The sequence below is a fragment of the Mya arenaria genome, chromosome 6, assembly GCF_026914265.1.
Source record: "Mya arenaria isolate MELC-2E11 chromosome 6, ASM2691426v1".
In the NCBI taxonomy this organism is placed as follows: Eukaryota; Metazoa; Mollusca; class Bivalvia; order Myida; family Myidae; genus Mya; species Mya arenaria.
This window is the reverse complement of record NC_069127.1, coordinates 61485898-61509467: the sequence shown is the minus strand read 5'-3', so window position 1 is coordinate 61509467 and position 23570 is coordinate 61485898. Positions and strand designations below refer to the sequence as shown.

The 23570-nt window shown below is 32.6% G+C and overlaps 1 protein-coding gene across 2 annotated transcripts; it reads right to left on the bottom strand.

The window, feature by feature from the left end:
- Positions 1–418: 418 nt before the first annotated feature.
- LOC128238655 (beta-parvin-like) lies at positions 419–23053 on the bottom strand. Of its 2 annotated transcripts, none has more exons than XM_052954783.1 (13): positions 22904–23053; positions 14451–14540; positions 14020–14090; positions 12159–12261; positions 11618–11770; positions 10864–10979; positions 10011–10069; positions 8936–8955; positions 7080–7141; positions 6602–6670; positions 5821–5922; positions 5307–5379; positions 419–2106 (listed from the first exon to the last, which is right to left on the bottom strand). In XM_052954783.1, the coding sequence occupies exons 1-13, from the start codon at positions 22935–22937 to the stop codon at positions 2024–2026; spliced, it is 1035 nt and encodes a 344-aa protein (XP_052810743.1). In that variant the 5' UTR covers positions 22938–23053; the 3' UTR covers positions 419–2023. The 2 variants fall into 2 exon arrangements, with proteins under 2 accessions (XP_052810743.1, XP_052810742.1); XM_052954782.1 differs by lacking the exon at positions 22904–23053 and adding an exon at positions 17607–17767.
- Positions 23054–23570: the final 517 nt, after the last annotated feature.

Genomic DNA, 23570 nt, shown 5'->3' with positions numbered 1-23570 from the left:
GCTTGAAGGCCATACCCTTCATACATGTATATGGTCGTGGAATTCCATGTTGTTCATTGACATAAAAGAAAGACCATACATGTACATAATTGTAGAACTTCATGTAGTTCACTCGAATATCGTCTAGAAAAGTGAAGTTTGTATAAGTTTGTATTACGAATCAAGGAAATTTATTCGATTTTATTCGAGTTTCTGGAGAAAAAAAATAAGTAGATTATTAATATAAATATGATGCCACGACTCAGTATGAGAATAAAAAAAGACCAATACATGTATACGCAATCCATTTGTGTACCTACATTGCATTATCTTTTTTGTTTACCGAAATAGTTTTATTGTGTATATGAAAATGAGATAACAAACGCACGACGTCATTGGTAGGCTTTGCCGTATTTTATGCAAAAAAACACAAACTTGATCAGTTTTATTACAACTTTAATGCAGTAAAAACATACAATATCGATAGCACCTATACTGAAATACCACAAAATTTCTTAATTATTAATTTTAAATCAAATTATCTTTAGAAACCAGTACCAGGAAATGTTTATTCCAAAATAAAACTTGTATACCTGGTCCTAAAACAAGTTTAGAATAAGTTAATGCACCCACAACCAGAGTTATTAAAATATGCACGAGTGCTTCAGTGCATGAGTGCGATTTCAATTACGATCAATAGTAGTGGGTTAAGTTACTGTTATGTCACATGATGTCAAGGACAACGTTCAATAACTTGCATGCGTATCTGGGAAAAGCATTGTAATTTATCCGGACGCTAGTAATTGCACAGTTAATCTCAGCCTCCTCGTAACGGTTCCGTAACATATGGCTACTTGGTTGTGTTTGAGATTTGTTTTCTTATTCGACTATTTTAATTCAGTCTGTAATGTTTACTATCTATTCTAAGAACACAAAGCATTTAACATATGAGTAAACAGCAACAATACTTAAATAATACATGATTGTAAAATGATAACATGGATATTAAATAACGAAACATTCTATACATAACTCAAACACAGCTACGTGTACATATATATATATATATATACTACACAAGTTAAATTGTGTATAAAATTAAATAGCAATAAATATATATGCAGAGAGAATTTATCTAAAGGTTCTTTTAAGTGTATCATGCATATCGAAAGAAACTGCTGAAAGAACTTTAAACCTAAGCCTTTTTCTAAAATATGATAAATGATTAAAATGTATATCATTTTGAGAAATGCAAATACCTGCCTGTCAAAGACATTTTAATGTTTTATCAAAAATGAATTCAATTGAAAATGAACATAATGATAATAACATACATCTAGATAAATATTCTTTCAATTGCTAAAATGATTATGACAAAGCATTTTGTACAAAACTTGTAAAAAAGATGATAAATGATATTGGCACTTAATATAAACATCAGAAAAAAATACAAATTACAAGCATTAATTCATGAACCCCTAATAATTTGAATTTATATCTGGGAAAGAATCTTATTTCTTGATGTTTCTTTATATCCAATAAACATATTTATATTAAAGCTCTACCCAACGCAGTTCATGATAGGGTTTATAGGTTAAAACATAGGTTTATATGTTTAAACTAAGATCAACTGCGGTAATGAAAGCATTGTTAAACTTAAAAACACAATACTCGTTCTCTAAGAAAACATCAATTATATATTATTAGTTAAAAGAAACTTCAGCTAATTTAACAACGTTAAAGGAACATTTTTTCTGAAAAAAAAAATGACAAAGCAAGTATTGACAATGTCAGACACTTTTCTTTCCTTTAACATACATGTTTTCCATAATGTTTGTTTTCAAAGAACGATATTAAATTCAGTTACATTGTGATTAAAACATCATAATAATAGACAATGCATGATAATTTGTATTTAATTCTAAATCAGATCTTGCAGTCTAGGAGATTCTTCCGTCTGCTGACCTCTGCATTGGCCTCTTCTGGCAGTGACCTTCATCTTTTATAGACGTCTGACCTTTCAGTGACCTTAAACTTGGATCACCTAGGCAACAGTGGAGTCCTTGTACTTGGTAAAAATGTTGTAGAGAACCCTCAGTGTGCATTTAAGGTCAAGGTTGACCACATCTGAAAAATATCAGAAAAATGTTATACAAAAAAACATAGCAAGCAAGTGCCAAACATCATGCATTTTTTTTTAACTTTTCCACTGGCATAATTCAGCGATTATCAACACCAGATTTATTGGCTTTGCTGCACATGAGAATGTAAAAATGGATAATTGCTAGTTGGTTGATATGTGAGGTTGTGTCATATAAAGTCAATATTGCAAGGGTCTCATGCGACGTATCTTTGTGCATGAAACCATAGTGAAACATAACCCAAAGTTCCAATAAAAATAAATTACAAATGTTTTTTCATTGATCTTATTACTATTTATTTTGTTCGGGACTTACAATTTGGGGCTGTCGAGGAAACTGTTGCAGCAACGTATTAATTTTTTGGCTAAATTAAACACATTTGATTTTGGGAAGCATCATTGTGTCGTATATAAATAATTAATCTTTAACAAGAGCTGTCGTAAAACAGTGCGCTAGACTATGCCGCATTGACTTAGAAGTAAATACAATAACGATGTAAAATGTGCCTGTCAAAAGCAATAAAACAATCAAATTGAACAAGAGGGCCCTGAAGGCCCTAATTCGCTCACCTGATCCAATAAAGATCATCAACAATAACATTCTGATCAAGTTCCATGAACATATGGTCATACCGTAAATGTGGCCTCTAGAGTGTTAAAATACTTTTCCTATTATTTGACCTGGTGACCTAGTTTTTGACTGCACATGACCCAGATTCAAACTTGGCCTAGAGCTAATCAATATAAACATTCTGACTAAGTTTCATGGACATACAGTCATAAATGTGGCCTCTAGAGTGCTAACAAGCTTTTCCTATGATTTGAACTAATGACCTAGATTTTGACCGTACATGACCCAGATTTAAACTTGACTTAATGATTATTAATATACACATTCTGACCAACTTTCATAGAGAAACATTTATAAATGTGACCTCTAGAGTGTTAACAAGCTTTTCCTTAAATTTGACCAGGTAACCTAGTTTTTGACCCCATATGATCCAGATTCGAACTTGGCCTAGAGCTAATCAATATAAACATTCTGACTAAGTTTCATGAATATACAGTCATAAATGTCACCTCTAGAGTGCTAACTAGCTTTTCCTATGATTTGATCAAGTGACCTAGTTTTTGACCACAATTGACCTAGATTTAAACTTGACTTATCGATTACTAATATAAACATTCTGACCAACTGTCATTAAGATACAGTTATAAATGTGACCTCTAGAGTGTTAACAAGCTTTTTCTTAAAATTGACCTGGTGACCTAGTTTTTGACTGCACATGACCCAGATTCAAACTTGGCCTAGAGCTAATCAATATAAACATTCTGACCAAGATTCCCGATGATACAGTCATAAATGTAACCTCTAGAGTGCTAACAAGCTTTTCCTATGATTTGACCGTATGACCTAGTTTTTGACCGCACATGACCCAGTTTTAAAATTGACTTAGAGATAATTAATGAAAACATTCTGACCAACTTTCATGAAGAAACCTTAATAAATGTGACCTCCAGAGTGTTAACAAGCTTTTCCTTTAATTTGACCTAGTGACCTAGTTTTTGACCTCACATGACCCAGATTCGAACTTGGCCTTGAGCTAATTAAAATAAACATTCTGACACTAAGTTTCATGAACATACAGTCATAAATGTGACCTCTAAAGTGCTAACAAGCTTTTCCTAAGATTTGACCTGGTGACCTAGTTTTTGACCGCACATGACACAAATTTAAACTTGACTTAAAGATTATTAATATAAACATTCTGACCAATTTTCCTGAAGATACAGTCATAAATGTGACCTCAATAGTGTTAACAAGCTTTTCCTTTAATTTGACCTGGTGACCTAGTTTTTAACCCCAGATGACACAATATCGAACTCATCCAAGATTTTATTGAGGGTAACATTCTGACCAAGTTTCATTAAGATAGTGCCCAAATTGTGACCTCTAGAGTGTAAACAGTAAAATTGTTGACGACGGACAACGACGACGGACACAGGACGATCACAATAGCTAAAAATGAACAAGAATCGCAATGTGACAAAACCAGGTTTTTAATGATTGGCAAAAGAGATTCAGTTTCAACTGTTTCTTCTATTTTTTGTAACAGTGAACTTGATCCTAACAGCCCCAAACACAATCCCATGGAAGACTTCCAAAAACTCTTCCTACATATCAAGTTTGGTCACAGTATGTCAACCATAACTGAAACAGTAATCTATTTTTAGTAACAGTGACATTGACCCTAGGGGGCCAAAAGGCAATCCATGAAAGCTCTGCATAAACTTGTCCTATATACCAAGTTTGGTCACACTGTGTCAACCCTCACTTGAGTTATTTAGTACTAACCATATTTCTATTTTGACCTTGACCCAAACCATAACTCTCGGGGCCAAAAACACAATCTCAGGAAAGGTCTCCATAAACTCTTCCTATATACTAAATTTGGTACCAATATGAAGACCCTTACGGTACTTAAGTTATTCAATACCAATCCTTTTTCTAATAATAGTAACCTTGACCTTGATCCTAGGGGCCTTAAACGCATTCCCATAAAAGGTATCCATAAACTCTTTGTATATACAAAGTTTGGTCTCTTTACCTCAAACCTAGCTAAAATTATTCGATACATAAGGCGACTTTGACGCTGCCCTCCCAACAGCCCGCCCGAACAGTTACACAAGTCATTCAAATAACTTGTTTTCCCTTAATGAAAATGAGGTTAGGAATATATAAATGTGCCTTCCAAAAGAAATTAAAAGAAAACAAAAAACAAAAACAAAAACATTCAAGGGCAATAATTTGTATTTAGGGCTAAAATGGAGTTATGTTCCTTGTTGTAAAATGGTCATCAATAATTCTGTGAAGTATAAAGTTCATTGAATGATGGGTATAGAAGATTTTTATTAAAATCCCAACTTGCCCTGAAACTTTAACCTGCCCTAAAACTTTAACCTAAGTCAATCAGGGGCCATAACTTGTATTAAGGATAATATGGTTGAACAACTATGTAAAGTATTAAGTCAATTGAATGAAGGGTATTGGACTTATGGGTGAAAATCTAAACTTGCCCTAAAACTTTTACCGGACGCCGAGGCAGACGTCAACGCTGGGGCGAGTAGTATAGCTCTCCTTATTCTTCGAATAGTTGAGCTAAAAATGTTTATTGTTTTGTTATACCTTCTGCTCTGGACTTTGGTTTTGGCAAGCCAGCATCCTGCATCAGCTCAAAGGCGAAACCAACGTTGTGAACCTGACAAAATATGGAATATAAATGATTGTAAAAACTTCAAGAAATTGACACATAGTGTTAGTTTCATAGCTTTCCGGTAAGAATAGTCTAGTGATACAGATATAATCTTTATAACCAAGAGATCATTGAATTGAGATCCAACAGCAGGCAGTTAAACATCATCCTATAGGGATGTGATTGACCTGGTAGCTGAAAGGGTTGAAACCATTTAACAACCGCCAAGGAAGTGAATGCAACTTATAAGAAATGAGCAAAGTGGCGCAACATGTAAAAAATGGGCAGAGGTACGTAATTTGTGCGGAAAAATCACATCACTGACATGGCCTCTCAAAATTTACATCAGTACTTTTGTTTATCCAGGAAATGACATCTAAGTCATTCATAAGTTATAAAAGCTAGTTCTAAAATTAAGCAAACACAATTAAGTATAAACTATCAAACCTTCTGGTCAAATTCTGTAGGAGTAAGGTGGAAACTGTGAAGAGGGACAAAGTAGCCTTCCAGTAGCCCCATCAATAAAACCAGGTATACACCGTCATGAAACTGAAAATTGAGGAATTAAATATGTTATAGGAAATAATGTTTTCCATATTTGAATAAATGCAATGACAATCGGAAATGATGGTTTCTACTTTTTGCAACAAAATTTGAGGTAGATAATGAGAACCATTTGTGTGCAGAAGTAAAAGGGAAAAATATATACAGCTGTAAAACAAATTATTCCTTTTTTCTTTTTGAGAACTCATAAGAAAATGATATAATTCATAGAGGTGTTAGTGACTTCATAAAAATACTTAATTTAACAATGCTTCTGATCTCATTTCTAACTTGATTGTAATCAAACTTTAATATCATTATCATTAATGAACAAAGCTAGTGATAAGAAAAGGTTTTTTTAAGAGGTTGACATTCAGGTTAAATCTTTAAACTGTTTTTAACTACTTACAGAAAGTTAACTGGAGGCAATACATATAACCTATTAAATCACATGAAGACAGAGGAGATTAGCCGATCCAATACCCGCATCAGCTACTTTTCTGTGCATTATCAGTGTTTCACATCAGCCTGGGCATGCTATGTCCTATACTCTTTGTTCATACTGAGGACCCATTATTTTAAGGCATATGCATCAGCACGATAATTTGTTTTATGAAATATGCGACACTGGAGGACTGCATTGAAGCATGGTATTGACTTAAGATATATTGGAAACATTTCTAACCTGTGAATGGATGTCTTGAACTTCCAGGTTCACCTTCATTAGCTGTTTGTTCACAAAAGTGACAAGAGTCTGAAAGAAATACACATGTATAAGTAGTTTCTAGAGTTTATACTTTTGTTGAAAAAATAAACGCGATTTTGAATTCATTTCCTCATGATGAATAGATGAAAATTCTGCCGTTAAATTATGAAAGAGTCTTGTATGAAAAAAATAAATATAACTAATAACTTACAATAACATTCTTCAGACACATGTTGATCCTAATATTTCACCCTGACTAATGCTAGGCTGTTGTTTTTCTGCCCAAAAGACATAGCTCAATAACCCATATCTTCATATGAACATTTTGCCGCTGGTCAACTTCATGTTAATATCTTGACTGTTTGTTATTCTTACGAAGATTACAACTACCTGAGCTATAAAATATCGTTTCTTCTTCGTCAGCTTAATAGACAGGCTTAAACTAAAATAGGCATACCTTTTTCACAAGGTTCAGCTTGTCAGGTGCATGGTCAAATAGCGTGTCAAAGGCGTCCCTCTCTGGAAGAAGTAATCTTATGTTTGATACGACAATATACAGTTTGAAAATTATTATTCCGTTATTGTCAAATATTCATCTGCATCCTATCAAACAATTTAAATGCAAACACATTTAAACATCAACCGTTATATTGTAACATATTTTGATAAGCAGCACAAGGACTGTAGTCTATTAAGCATACTAGAACAAAGTTTGTTGGTGCAATATTTAAAAGGCACTTGAAGTAAAGTCAATTAAACTTGATATGACTTTGTTAGAAATCTATCTGTTCTTGTGTTGCTCATTACATAAATTGGCCTTTTAAGTATACATATAAATTGATACAATATTTTTAGGCCTTAGAATTATCATTTTCAGTGACATAAATGTAGCTTAAGCCATACAGAACACATGCAAGCAGAATTTCCATTTAACAAAGGATGCCCATATCCTGGTTCATTGCTAGAGAAAGGTCGCTTTGGATCATTATGTTTATAAATTACATTAGTGCAATGCGACAAAAACATCAGGTGGACAAACATGAATTCCAAATAATTGTTATACATTTTTTCTTGATAAAATATAATTGCAATTGTTTGCTAAACAAGAATCGATTGCCATTCCACCGTTTATGTTCACGATAGCAACAGTTGGTTTGTATGCTGCTAACCCTTTGGCTTTGTTTCGTCGATCTCTGGAGATTACCCCTTTGTTTTAACTTTGCGACGCACTGGTTGACAATCAAAAGTTTACTCATAATCCTCATTTAAGGTTTCATAAGAATAAGTCAAATATGTTCTTCATATACTTATTCATCAAACTCTGTTCTGAGGAGAAAACTGGAAAGTTAAACTCGAAGTGCAGCTGCTGATTAACATTACAGATTTTTTTCAGACGTCTAGGCCAATGATTTGCAACAATATTTTCGGACCAATGTTACCAAGTACAGACAGACAAACGAGAACATATCAATACACATGCACCCCCTTTGAAAGTGCACACAAATGAGCCACAATAAGTTTACTGGAACAAAACATTGTTACATAGCATATAATTGTGCAAACATTTAATGTATATTATATAGTGTGCAATACATGTAAATGTATCAAAACAAATAGCAATATTACCATCCACTTAAATCCCAGTTGCAAATAACATCCAATTGTATGAGTAGTGAACATAAGCATCAATAAATACTATTTCTTCATAGTTTGAATATGGATAACATAGATCATAATTATTTTTATTTCAGTTTGAACATTTAACATACTTATCTACAAGGAAGTAGATCAAAATGACCCTCGTCTAAGAATTTTCATTTTATATATAATCATGTTTGCGAAGAATTATATTTAAATTGTTTTACTATTAACAGGCAATTAAGGCAATGTGATAAACATAAACTTAGAACAAATTGTAAATTTCAAACTTGCAGATAATGTGAACAACCAGCATAATCCAATTTCACTTAAATGTAGACAGAAAATGTTATCTTACGATGTCAATGCAGAATATACACACATAAAGGGGGCTTGTTTTTCTTGCACACTAGTATTTTCACAATTTTCTTTCAATACTTATTTTTTTGTTAAATATTTAAATCATTTTAGCTGTCTTATTAATGTTTTTTGTTGTTGATTTGATTACAATTTGAGACAATTTTTCTGTATATTTAGACGTGTAAAACGATGAATGTGAATCGGGATATGTTCACAATTTGAAAGGTCGTGTGTCATTCGTTTATTATGTCATTCCCATGCCTGATATAACCATGTTCCTTAAGAATGTGCGATAATAATTTATGATAATCTTACCAAATTTTCCACCCACATCCCTGAAAAAGAAGAAAATAATCGCAATTAAGTAATGGACTCGAAATTAGTAAACAGAATAACAGCAAGCATCACAAGCAGATGCCAACGTTTAACCATGTCATTGTAAAGGAGCATAAGTCGACTACAAGTTATTGGCCTACTAATGCATGTCGGCCCATATGTAACAAACTCCATGTAACTTTCTCAACCTGTTAACAAGAGATATATGGTAAACGAGTCATGACCAACATCGAAATTTTAGCACACTGACAAGGACACCGAGGCGTGGAAATAATACCTCTTAAACAGATCACTCTACAAATTATAATACAGACAATACATTAAAAATAATATTCAAGGGTACAGAAATCAATGCAGAAATGGTCGTATGTCACGAAAAATACGCCAGGCACTACTACCAATCAATCGGGAATCATGGTGGTATCAGAGTGAAACATATTAAATTGTCAGAAGATTTCGCTCCACAAACTCCAATAAAGAACAAAATATAAAAGAAACCCTATTAACAGGCAACTTATTTGAAATGGCTTGAATCACAAACAATACAGATCCTGGTTATAATGTGTACCAAGTATCACATCGAGTGATAACTTTAAAACTGTCGAGGGTAGTTAGCGCCACAAATCTTTCTCAACAGACTGACCAACCAACCGATGAACTGTATGGTGACCCCTTTATGCAGTTACAGGGCCAATGGCAAATAAATTAACATAAAAACACAGTATTAGCAAATTTCAATGCTCATCTGCTTTTAATGGAAAGTGATATTACTCAATAATTTAAAGTCACAGCTAGTGTCTTTGACATGTGTGTTGTCTCTTGGAATTTGAGTACTTCGTTTAAAATACCGAGTTTAAATTAAAGTTATTATACAATGACGCTTACGACACAAAGGCAATTATTACACCTTTACTTTAGCTAATAAATAGTTCTTAGTTAAAAGCAATTGGATATTCAAAAAGATCGTGCCAAAGCGAATATCAAAACAAAACCACAGCAAAATGATGAACCTCATTTTTTAAAGAAATAAACCCTGAAAGACCGAAAAACATACTCATTGGTTCCAGTGATGTCTTCTGCAACTTTTCGCGGCTGTAACATGCCTTCACGTTTCTGAAACGATACATATTTTGAAAGAGATAACAAGTTGCTCGTATTTTCGTTATAGTTTCCGTAAAAAGCTTCTGACGAAAAAAAACCTACATAAATAGTTGTACTTACATATCGCTGTTACGCATAATAATATGCGTTGATATAGTTATTTTCAAACTAATATATAGCATATCGACAATACAGCAAAAGATGGAAAAAAACAACAACCTAGACTGGTATCCTTTGTTTCTTCATAGTATGTACTAAAAGAGGTGATAGTAAAATGCAAATGCAGGCTGTGTTTTCACATTGCAGGTCCCTTGAGTTGCTTAGTCCAGATTTAGAAAAATAAATCAATGTTTGATTTTGAAATAAGTTGATAAATAAAGAAATTTCATAGGGGACTCACGATGTGTGCCGCTATTATGCTCATGGAACTAGTATATATGACTGTGATATGTTTAACCAGAGATTTTATACAAGTACGGTATAAATCATTTCGTTTCATTGTGTTTACAATGCATTGAAAAACCCCATAAATTACAATGTATCTGTAGTTAACCCTTCACTTACACAGGTTTGATTTATCAACTGATCAATTTTACTATAAAATTGTTGTGCTCCCATTTAATATATATCACTATAATGCCTTAAGATGGTATATTCAAGCTGAATTTGTTGGGGGTTTTAAAGATCGGAGCTGCTTTAACTCCCATGTAAACACACAATTTTCAGACAATTATTTTCAAGGATGATAAAATTAATTCAACACAAAATATATCAATTTTAACAGCTTAAAATCATAACCCACCAACCTGTACGACTACTAAGAATACTTGGACGTTTTCTGGAAGCCTAATAGGGGCTCGGAAATGTCGAACCAGCGCAACCAACAAGTGAAGAATCGCCACGAGGTTCTTCGAGTGTACACCTGAAGAAATACCCGGTAATTAGTTTTATAGCATATATTAATATCCATTTGTTTAAATTGTTCATTTGCTGATATTACAAGGGTAGGGGTTAATTTGCTGCATTATCAAAGCGCATTGGATTTAGTCAAAACTTCCTAATAATCAATTGACATGCATATCGGCGAGTGATTAATCGATTACATTTTGAAAAGTAAAGCAAAGCCAATCCAAGGCAGGGTTTACTTCCCTTAACAGTACTATAACCAATTTAGTTTCAAGGGGAGATCACTGTGTAGGAGATTGTTATAATTTTTGCAACCAGTTTAGCTTCTTACTAAACACAGAACTTTTCATTTCTTTAGATACTTCCTGTTTAAATGTTTATAAATGGTAAATACATGTACTCTTAGCATTTAAATGAACTCTCTTTGAACAACACCAATGCTAAACAATCTCTTTGGAATAGAAAACAGGGGCTAATATACCTTTTGACGAAAACCCTTATAGTTGCATTAACACACCTTAAAGATTTTTTCATGGCCAAGATTAAAATGGCGCATAAAGAAACTGAAAACAACAAAACTAAGAATATGGAAATGACTTTTTCTTCTTTTAACTAAACAAGTAAAATAGGATAAAACGGCATCTCTTTACTTACTGTCAACACTCCATTTCTGCTGGTTCCAGGTCCCTAACTGAGGCAGGTTCAGGATATTATTGATGACCTCGAGAATAACTCGCAGTTTCTGCTTTTGACCCTGCTCTGACTGTGACACCTCAGGGACCTCAACTTTGATCTTTGCAAGCTTTTCTGGAAAATGAGAAAAATGGTTGAATGTCTCGGCCAACATTGCTCTCTATTTATCGCCAGTTTTGCACTTCCTGCTAATAGTTTTCCTTCACACTTGCAATTAATGGTTTTCACAATAATTATGCATACATATCTTTATCCAAAGCTTTGCCCCTGCGTCACACTTTATAAAAAAGATCTTAGTCATCTTAATCTGTAGAACAATTAAGAATGGCAAAAGGCAGATTTTTTCATGGCAAAAGGCAGATTTTTTCATTTCTCTAAATTTGTTTTTTCAACTTTAGTTCAATTGACACAAATATATAGCAATATAACAAAAAAAACATGACAACAAGACAATTTCAACTTATGCCTAACACTTTTAATGAAACATGGCTCTTGGTCTTACCAATAAGTTTCTGCAGGATCTGTCCATCAAATAAGTCTTCCTCAATGTCCTTGACAATGATTCTGTCATCAGCGAGAACATCATTGATCCATTCAAGCAACAACTGTGGATAGTAAGAACGTTTTAGATTCAACCAATATTCAAGGTAGAATTGTGTAGGTGTCAATGACCTTGAAGAGTATTATGTCGGCAACTAGAACATCATTGATCCTTTCAAGGTACAAAAGCATATAATCAAGAATAGCATTGTCAAAATATAGGTACTTGTCATTGTCATTGACAAAGACCGTTGATCCATTAATCCAACAAAAACTGACAAAGACCGTTGATTCATTCCAACAAAAACTGACAAAGACCGTTGATTCATTCCAACAAAAACTGACAAAGACCGTTGATTCATTCCAACAAAAACTGACAAAGACCGTTATCAGAAGAGAAAAGGTTACATTTAAAAACAATTAATTACATGTATGCACATATTAACTATCCAAATGGATGAAAACATTAATTTGTACATGTGTATGTGCTTGACTCTCAAAAATCTTACATTTTGGTTGAATCCATAATAAGATTGTTTTACAATGATGATGATTAAGAAGATAATAAAAGTTTGTAAATTAATTTAATGAATGATTATTACAATAATAGTATCCTACTCATTTCAGAGTAATTAATCATTGAAACCAGATATTTCAGCCAGGCTTAACATACAAAATTAGATGGGCTTAAAAATGTAAGCTAGCTCAGCAGTACTGACGATAAAGTGGATCAGGTTTCTGTAGGTGGTATAGACATAATGTTTGTTGATAATTGTATGTTTTATACATGTGTCCCATATTAAGAATTATGGCTGAAAAAATGTTTTGTGGCAAAACTGAATAAATGTCACAATTAGTTCTGTCAAAGCCATCTTTTTTCAATAATTAAAGCTTCAGACATTTTTCTAAAATTCATAATGTGATGCCACACAATTTGTTAAAGCATTTTGTCCAAAGAGACTCTGCAGATTTACAATAAAATAGTCATAGCCAACTTGTGTGATTCTGTTTAAGCCATATCAAATTTATTCCATGTCCATGTTCATGCGGGTTGGAAGGTTATTAAAAAAGAAAAAGAAAATATACTGAAACCTTTTTTAAGAAAAGAAAATAGGATGTTCCAGGGTATAATACAGGGCTTCCATTAAGAATTTGAATCTCGAAGTATGAACTTCCTGTCCATCAAATTTGGAAGTTTTTCACTGAAATGTGCAAGTTTAGGTCTCCTGAATAAGATATCTTTTTCCACTATTTTTTAATTAGTATTAAAAATTTTAAAAAATGCAACTTTAACTTGCAAAATTCACATACTTATACTATAATGATTCATCTTTCTTAAAGACTGATTGAAATTGTGACCTTAAAATTAATATTGACGCCAGGTTTTGGTATTTTGAACTTCCAAGCTTTCAACTTTGGAAGTTTACTTAAAAATTATGGGAGTTTTTGTACTTCCAAGGGATCAATTTTGGAAGTTTTAACCCATTTCTAGGGAGTAATATACTTCCAAACTTCCTTTAACTGAAGCCCTGACAATAATCAAAATGACAATGATCTGAGTCAAGAAATAGATAATTATACAGAGAACATTAAATTTTCTAAATTATTTGACCTTCAAATGTACACGTATATGATGCTTTCTTTTTAGTTTTCATTGGTAAAATCTGCTACCACGGCTACCGCGGACCTATAAACTATTTATTGGTACAGCTGCCGCTACCAAGGGCGAAGAGAATACAACGTTTCTCACACTTTCAAGTCAGTGCTTAACACAGAGTCAATGTGGTATGGCCTAAGCTTTTTTTAGCATCCCTACCACCAACCTTAATGAGCTCCCTGACTTTGGGATCATCTCTTGAAGTTGGGTCAATGATAGATCTTTCCTCATTCTCCTCTGTAATCAAAAAAGTACTTTAAATATTAAATTCATCTTTCCTGGTACCAGTTTATATAATGATACAAGTACAAGCAATTTCAAAACATTTTTTTATTTAAATCAGATAATTTCAGATCTTATTTTTTAATTTCAAATCTCAGTTACATTTTCGACTATTTTTTAATCAAGTTTATTAAGAAAGTCTAAAATGAAAAAGCACTGTGAAGAACATATAAGCTTGCACCTCAAAAATGGATGGAACCTTACATGTATCTCGGCTTACATTGGTATGCTTAAAGCTGAACTCTCACAGATTGACAGTTTTATAATGCATTAAAATATATTTTGCTTCAAGCTATTATTGTGCAGTCAATTTACCCAGGAAATAACCCTCAGGCCCCACATCGGCAGTGGTAGGACTGGTTGGGGACTCAATGGCATTCTTTCCCTCTTCTTGCAACTCCAACGCTGAAAAATAAGATAAATTCTTATTTTTGAACACTTTTATTCCAATATTCCATCCAAATCCAAGGTGGTGAAATCATCTCAGGACACAATGGCAGTTTCTGCATCCTATTGAAACGTACTCTCACATAAAATAAGATTAAACACAAAAAAATCTATACAGGTGAAAAAAATGTCCAGCAGGATTGCGACTCAAACTACGAAACTAACAAGGATATTGCTCTTGTGAGTTTATGGGACACTTACACACCTTCCGAACACCTGTCCTGTATAGGTCACACCATGCTGTGACATTCTCCACTGCCAAGTTGGAATTTGTCACCGAATTTCATGGTTTAAGAACAAGGTGAGCTTGATCTTGACATAATCAAGAGATATTGTGTACATATACAGTCACAATCCCTCATTGTGCGCCATTTGTCACAGGAAGAGAAATATGTGCAGCCTAAATGGGGATCAAAAATGGACCCGCCCTAAAAGGGCTAGTGGTCTACACCATGATAAAAGATTAAGTATTAAGGTTTCATTTTGTAAGAAATAACATCATCTTATTTTGGCCCTTTGTAACTCAAGTACTGATTGTCATAAAAGCACATGTAACAAACCTTACAGAAACAAAATAATGAATAATATTAGTTCTCTAATGAAAAGAAACATACAAAATTATAACTACCCGCTTACAAAACATCATGCCAACATAAGAGTTAACATAACTGTCTTCAAAATTGTTGAAAATAAATAATAAAGTGAAAACTTAATCAAACATTGTATAACTTGTTATCAACTATGAACTTAAGTATTACCTGTTATATACTTGTAAGCCATAATTGTTCTCCTATTTTGAATATTACAGTTCTCATGTACAATTTACATCAAAATTTTTTAATTGTAACTAACAAGAAAAGGCTTGTAATAGCACATCTATGCTCTTAATTTCCCCGATGAAAAAATGACAAGCAACACTACATACAAATAAGCAATAACATCGCTATGTTGAGCTTGTAAATCCACATATACAGCAGTTTAATGTCCCATCCAACCATTCCGATATTGACATGCTTGCAGCTATCCATCAACTTTGACAGGTGATCATACATAAAATTTGACCCAAAACAACATACTCTGGAGTAGAAGTAACATGAATATTACAGTGTTAGACTATAATCATATAAATGTATTTCAAATGGATGTGCTTAATATATATCACTTGAGTAAGGTACATTAAATATATTAATATTTCATTATTAAATCATGTCAGTTGATTATTTTTAAATAAGAATTGACTAACTAACTTGCAGCAATTTCTTTTTTTAGACATATCTTTTCAGACTGCAAAAAATGTTTTTTTCTGGATTGTCAAACAGCCCCATGAGTCTTTGATGATTTTTGTTTTGCAACTCTTCTTATTGTGGCTAAGAGGTCGCCTAGAATTAAACAAGAATGCTTTAAAAGACAGAAAAGATAAAAAAAAATGTGATTAAGTATGTGTCTTTCAGAAAACACCAATTAATCCAAAACGGTTTGGGAGTGGAAATCAATGATTTTTTAAAATATATATATGGGAATTAAATTTTAACTTTTTCAGAATAGTATGTAATGGCATTGGGAACAGTACCGAAATTCAGCTCCAAGTAACAATATTTTACCTTTGACATATTTTTTTAATAAATATAACCTCAATTAGTCTGTTCATATTGTAATTTCATTTTAATGTCCTAACCTTGTGCAAGGCTGAAATCATTTAATAAAAAAATGATGTATTAATTAAGTAACCTTGAAGAATCATTTTGCAGAATGATTTATTTGTGTACTTGGTGTGTATGTTCCAACTTTTGGTTACAAAATTCTTTATTATATGCCATGAAAAGTATGTGATCGATATTCAACTGACAACATGCATTTAATAATTTACAGCGGCTAAAAATCAAAGTACCTTTACTAAAAAATAATCATATCTTTATCAGTTTAAATATTGCTAATACATATTAAACACCATTTGAATCGTAGGATAATGCACTTTCTATAAATATAAAATTTTACTGTTTAAAGGCAGGTTAAAATGTCCAAATGGTTGTGTGATTTGGATTGTTGGTATTGGAGTTTTTTTAGTTAAGATCCCAAGCTGCTGTAAATTACTTGAACACTACATAACACTATCACATATACAAAAATATCACGCCTCCAACATAATTGATGCAACGCCATTGGTCCAGGACTTTTCCATATTGGGTCACTAAATTTATATTGATCCAAAATGGAGTCTATTTTCTGATTCAGATGAATAAATGAAACATTTGAACATGTAAACATGTTCCGAGCGATTTAAAACTGTGCCCAAAAGCCTTGCAGGTGCCCTTCATGTATATATCGTTATGTTTCGACAGAATGAAATGAAGAAAAGCCGTCAAACTCATAATTATAAGTTGGATATTTATTTTTTGTGTACGGAACTAATATAAAATAACATTATCTGGTAATATTTCTTGTTTTTATTATATTTTATAGACGCAATATGCTTTAACCCGGAATCCTGATCGGAACAAATACCCACTTTTGATACTAAACAATTTGTACTTGAAGGATTTGCCATATCAAAAATCTAACAAAAATCTGTCAACGTACAATTATTTTGACTAACACTCTCCCAGTCCCTGTTGTTTGTTAAGCTGCTATTTTGTATGTACATCTAAACAAAATAGAAACTTAATTATTCAGTCTTAATGGTAATAAACCACTGACTATATGAAGTCATTACACTTTTAAGCCTGCCTTTTACGAAATCTGGCATTGTTCCTCCAAGGCCCAAGCCCAAGTTCATTCAAAATGTTTTGCATAAACATTATAACATAATGTGGGTAAAGGACTATCGTTTAGCTTTCAATAATTATTGATGTTCTACTTGCTTCAACATACGACAACAATAACATTGCTAAATTCTTGAGGATATGACTCAGAAGTCGGAAAAATGTTGTTGGAATTTTTGTAAACAATGCCCCACCCACATTCCTTTCCCGAGAACAGAGCACAACATCGATCCTATACCAAGTAACAATTTATTATGATATTTACCTTCCTTTGTTTTTTTCTTTCTCCCTAGCGTCCCAATCTTTTCTAGGAAAGATTCATCCTTCTTTTTCGACAAAGTTGATGTATTAGGAGAAGTTGCCATTTTCGGAAATTGCGAAAATGTGGATTGTAAAATTTGCAAAAGGTAGCATCAAACTATATGTTTGCGACATAAGCAGATACCTCCATTGATTTATATAATGGATATATATATGTATATATATATACACGGACCTATAAACCATTGGTTTATAGGTCCATGATATATATGATAGGTATCTCAGAAAAAACAACTTAGTAATATTGTATTGCGTATAACGTTTGAACATATATTAAGATAAAAAAAATGCAGTCATGCATACAAACAGTACAGAAAAATAATAATCAATTATGATCAATATTCCGGATTCAAATAAAATAAAATATGCAAAATGGTTGGGTAACAAGTTATTAACATCATTCGTAATGATATTTCAAAAAGAGAAAGGGACGCCTATATGCGTGGCTAATGATACACTATGTAGGCCTATTATAAAGCAATCAAACACATATTTAGTGGATAGCATTAAAAACGGGTGATGCTAAAACCACGTACCCGGTATTTCCCGAAAATTGAAAAGGGTCAAAAATGAGAAAGGAAAACATAGCTCGCAAGTCTAAGAAACACACATGCACGTGCACAAGCACGCAAATACACACCATGTAATTAGAAGAAGTGTCTTTGAGTATTTTGATATTGGAAACTACTGGCTGTTTAATGATATCAGCATGCTTTTTATTATAGTTTTCTATATATTTGCCTAATCAGATAGTGAGGCTATACTATACACACGTTTAACATCACTTAACGGTATGAAGGGTCTAGATTTTGTGAATTGTGTCAACTTCAGTGACCTTTCATTGTGATATAAATGCCATTTAAAGAAAAGGGGGTCTGCATCTTCATAATTATTTCCGCATTTACAAAAAGGATCATTATGTAGGTAGTTAGTGTAAGGGTCAGATTGCATATAGCCTCCCAGCCCCAGCATGTAAATTGTGAATGCATATAGCTATCTTACAAACAGAACATTTGATGTCCAGATTTCTAAAATAGGCAGAAAACAGCTAAATAACTGAATATCCTACAAAGACTAAGCACATTTTCGACAATCATGCAATTCAATTCAAATCATTTATTTGATAAAGGCCACCGGCCCAAAATAATCATTATGTACAAACAAACACAAATGAGACAATTACAGGTGAATGGTGAACACAAGTTACATGTGAAAATTATTTGGCATATAATATATGTAGTGATAAATGTGCAAATAATACCATGTACAAAGTAAAACAACCTTATATATAGTTATGAATAAATATATATCAGTATGGTGTTTTCAACACTGTTATGGTAAATTATTATTCACAAATTCTTCCCGCAGTTTTAAGGCATAGAAGATAAACATTGCTAAGTTATTAACAGTGCTATCTGTTGTTGTGTTCAGTAAGAGATGAAATGTATGCATGTTCGGATTATTGTAATACTTGCTGGGGAGATATTTGATCCTCAGATCATTAAAAGTAGTGCATTTCATTATGAAATGGTACTCCGTCTCAACCTCTAATTGACATATTTTACAAATTCTATTTTCATAGGGAGTATTATAATATCTGCCTGATTCAACTTCTAAATTATGGGCGGAACACCTAAGCTTAGCTAAAGCACTTCGGAACTTTCTTATTTTTACATCATTTAAGTATGGTGCATGTCTATAATCCGTGTTCAGATTTCTGAATAGGCTAAGTTTATGAGATTCTGATATTAACCTTGTCCTATCTTGCATATATTGGTCTTTAAGTCTTTGCACAATGTTGATCAAGAATATATTTTCATTTTGGACCAGTTGATCTATCCATACATAGCTATACCCCGTCACATTTAATATATGTTTAACCCGTGTTGTCCAGTTGCTGTGCCCCAGTTCGTCCATATATTTGAGCATATTATAAACAAGGCGCACAAATCTATCATTTGGCATATGTAGTATCTTAAGCCAATATTTTATTACTTTTTTCATAGTTTGTATATACATCGGAAATCTTCCACAATCACCAAGAACTGCTATGTTTGTTGTTTTCTGAGGGACACACATATATCTTTTAGACGCGTATATTTGGACAGATTCAATTGTGTTACGTTTTTCAGTACCCCATAATTCTGAACCATATGTTAATATTGGCGCTATTTTTGTATCAAAAATCTTAAAATACGATTTTTGGTTAAGTTGGCCAAATTTTTATAGTTTTGATAGCAACGAAATAAGTACTCGCTTCCCAGTAGTTGCCTGTTCATTTGCCATTCTTGGGAATGATAGTTGTTGTGAAAGGAAAACACCAACATATGGGAATCCGTTTACAACTTCCAATCGTTCCTTATTAAAGTACCACTTTTCAGTCTTCGAAAGTGTGCCCCCATTTTTGTAGACCATGACTTTTTTTTCTTAGTATTGACTGTAAGGTTAAACTCCTGTGTAAAATCTACAGTGTCAGCCATTAAAGCTAAATCGTCTGCAAATAGTAGGCATAATATTTCTCGCCAATCAGGGAAGAGCTGAATCCCTTTTAGTTCGCTATTCTCTATTTGCAATACAAAGCTTATTATCTTTAAATCTTTCATCAGATCCATCTTCAATTATTGTACTGTTGTCGGGCATATTTGTAGCAAGACCAACATACAAAAATAGAAAAGATTCAACATTGAGCTTTTAAATTTGTTTTTAATGAATACACCTCAACTTATGAAAATCTTCTTCATAGAGTTCAGTTGCCAACATCACATTTGAGCAGAGTAAGATGCATCGCTATTGAAACTTACAAATCTCTTTAAAGAATCTCACCAGATATTTCAAAACCTTGCAGCTTTTAAGGCATGTTATTTTAATGTCAGATATGAAAACTTTGTAGATGACCCATCAATAAGAACAACAAATATGAGAACTATTTCCGCTTTGAGGCCCGGCAGTCAAGTGAGGATCGAACAGCCTCCCAAAGGAAATAAGGTGCTCTCAAAACTACCTAGAATTTAGAATGCCGTTCCGGACCTGGACAGGTCCCTCTTGTAAATGCCTACACCAGAGTGATGACGCTATGCATACCATATTTATCATTATCAAACCTCTGATGAATGAGAATGGTAAATGCTCAATGAGCAAATAATATTTAACTTCAAAAAAGATAATAATAAGGTGTCTCACGGAATATCTTTTATCCTTTTTCTTTTTGTTTTCAGTGAGATGGTTTGCACCCACCCACTGGACAAGATGTGGTGTCCAAAAACTAAAAAAAAGATTTTAGCGGATATTCTGAACATTTATCATCAAACTCATATTTCAACAGCAAATGTGTAATTGTGTTTGTTTCAAATGTATAATTCATAAACATACCGTATATCGAAAACATACAACAGTTTTCTGCTTGTGTTTTTTAGGGGGGGGGGGGGGGGGGGTTAAGAAGGTGTTACGATTTGATATACATGTATTTAACTATTTTGATAAACATTTTTTCACAGTGGTAAATGCTGATATGTTTAGGGCAGTAGCTTTGCAAAGAGTTTTAGCAAAATTTATTAGTACTTAAAAGTTACATGATAAATTAAATACCTCCCCTTAGCTATATTTTCCAAAGATTTATTCTACCAAGCTGTATTTAAAAAATACGCTTCCCATTTTCATAATGCTACTTACAACTTTCTTGTATAAAATATACACTATTAGTATCCTTATTTTATGTTCTTTAAAGAACTAACCATTTAACAGTGGTATGTCAACAAGGAGAACCGTGCGCGTGTGAACTGACCGTACAACCTGGACATTTAGTCGATGTTGTATACAGTGCTCTAATCAATCTTACTTTTGCAATTGTCTGCGTAATATACACGGCTTTTGTAAATAATGTTCCTATGTGTAACCTATATCAAACTATTTGCTTTTATTTCCAGGTCATCAATTCATTTTTATGTATTGTTGTGTTAAATATGCTTATTGTTTATTTTATAGCTCATTGAGTTAAATATTGTTGATATCATATACCCGACATTAAATAAAGATTACTGTATCTTGAATCTTTTATCTTGAATAAAGATTGCTACATTTGTGTCTAATCTTATTATTGGGAAGTTGTAACGATCTGTCGCAATGAATATAATAACTTGGAACCTTTGGGGGTTTCTAAATGATTTTAGGCGATATTTGAAGGACGCTATATATAGTGTGTCAGAATTTCATAAAACAGAACACAACAGAATATTTATTTAACTTAAGCATACTGCTCATCGTTATAAACACAGATTGCAAAAATGAAGGATGAAGATTGATCGCGGCATAGCTCAACTAATAATGTTATTGTAGAATTAGAGAACATTTGCGTTCTTTTTACAACTGTTGCTAAATTTTGTTTATTTTCATATACTATAAGGTGCATTATCTCTTATTAGTTGCGGCATGTTATAACTTAAAGATGCACTCCTATTCCCAAATAAGATTTACCACAATTAATACATTTTTTTTAAATATACCAAAAATGATGTTATTATGCCGTTAACAATGTTTCTTATGAAGGACACCGAGTTTATTTTGAAATAAAGGTGCAGAAAACACGGTATTTCTAACTAATGAGCCGATAGTAGATCACTGTAAATCTAGCACCCACCAATCATTTAATATTTTTAGGTTTTCAGCTTTTAAATACACGGTTACAACCGTGTTGTCAGTAATTTAAATTTTCAATAAAACCAGTATTTAGTAAGTACAGGTAGTGAAAGGTTTATTACTCAAAATTTATGTTTGTTATACATGTGTATGTATTGATTTCGATTAAGAGTGTCGGCTTAAGAAGTATGGTAAACTACGTAAACGATTCGTGTACATTAACATTAGTTTTTTTCCATTTTTCCATGATTGGCTAATGATATCAAACCTATTAATGAAAATATATTTGTTTGTCTTTAAGGTTCGTATTCAATTATGGAAGTACTTTTTTATGACTAAAATGTTTAACACCACCGTAGCTGTCATGAACAAAGGACAAGCCCTTCGGAAAGAAAATAAAGCAAAACAACAACACAGACTCAAATAATAAAGATAAGAAAAGGTAAAGTAAAATTTAATCTAAATCTCTTTTAAATGACACATACATTAAGCTTAATAAATAAACACACAAAAAAGAAAAAAAATATGTAAAAATTAGGCAAATTGTAATGACAAAGCATACCTACATGTTAAAAACAAAGGCATGTTGTAATGACAAAGCAGACCTACATTTAGTTGCGCTTGGCTTGAATATAACTTCCATAAGTACCTCTAAATAAACAATAACCTGTACACTTAATGTTACTAAAAACGTTCTCGCGTCCAACGATAACTAATATGCCACGAATAATATCTACGAAATACAAATAAGACACTTCAATCCTATTGAGTTTTTTTTCTGAACAATTAGAAAAAACTTCCTCAAGTTTCACATGGTCAGATAGCTTATGAGTCATACGGATGCTTCGAAACGTTTTCGTTAAAACACTTCAACAACAATTCATTATCTTAAAAGGACATAACTAACAACATGCAAATGACCTTATTCTATTTTTATTAATAAAGAATGTAATTAAAGGCTGTTTTCATTGATAAATAAAACATTTACAATAAGCATTACAACTTTAACAAAGTGAACGGTTCAAAATGCCATTTATAATTTAGAAATTTGTCGCCACAAAAAAAGTTTTTGTTCAAAAATGTGATATTGAAAACCAACCAAAGATATTTAAATGAAATAGGGTTAATAATGAGGAAGTTCTGTCCGAGTCAATTGAATATTTGCGGAAGCCCTTTAATATAGCAAGCCGATTTAAGTCAAAAGCATAAGCTCCCTGTGCAGGCGTACCCAGCTTAGGTTAACATTGAGAAGGCGGAAACACGAAGATGTACGTAA

Bases quoted from the DNA above. Each gene is read 5' to 3' on its own strand.
- LOC128238655 (XM_052954782.1), bottom strand. From the start codon at position 17,706: ATGGCAACTTCTCCTAATACATCAACTTTGTCGAAAAAGAAGGATGAA. The intron at 12,262-14,019 runs GTTGGTGGTAGG...TACTATCCACAG, and splicing joins AAGTCAGGGAGCTCATTAAG to TTGTTGCTTGAATGGATCAA. The intron at 10,980-11,617 runs GTAAGTAAAGAG...GTATTTCTTCAG, and splicing joins GCAGAAATGGAGTGTTGACA to GTGTACACTCGAAGAACCTC.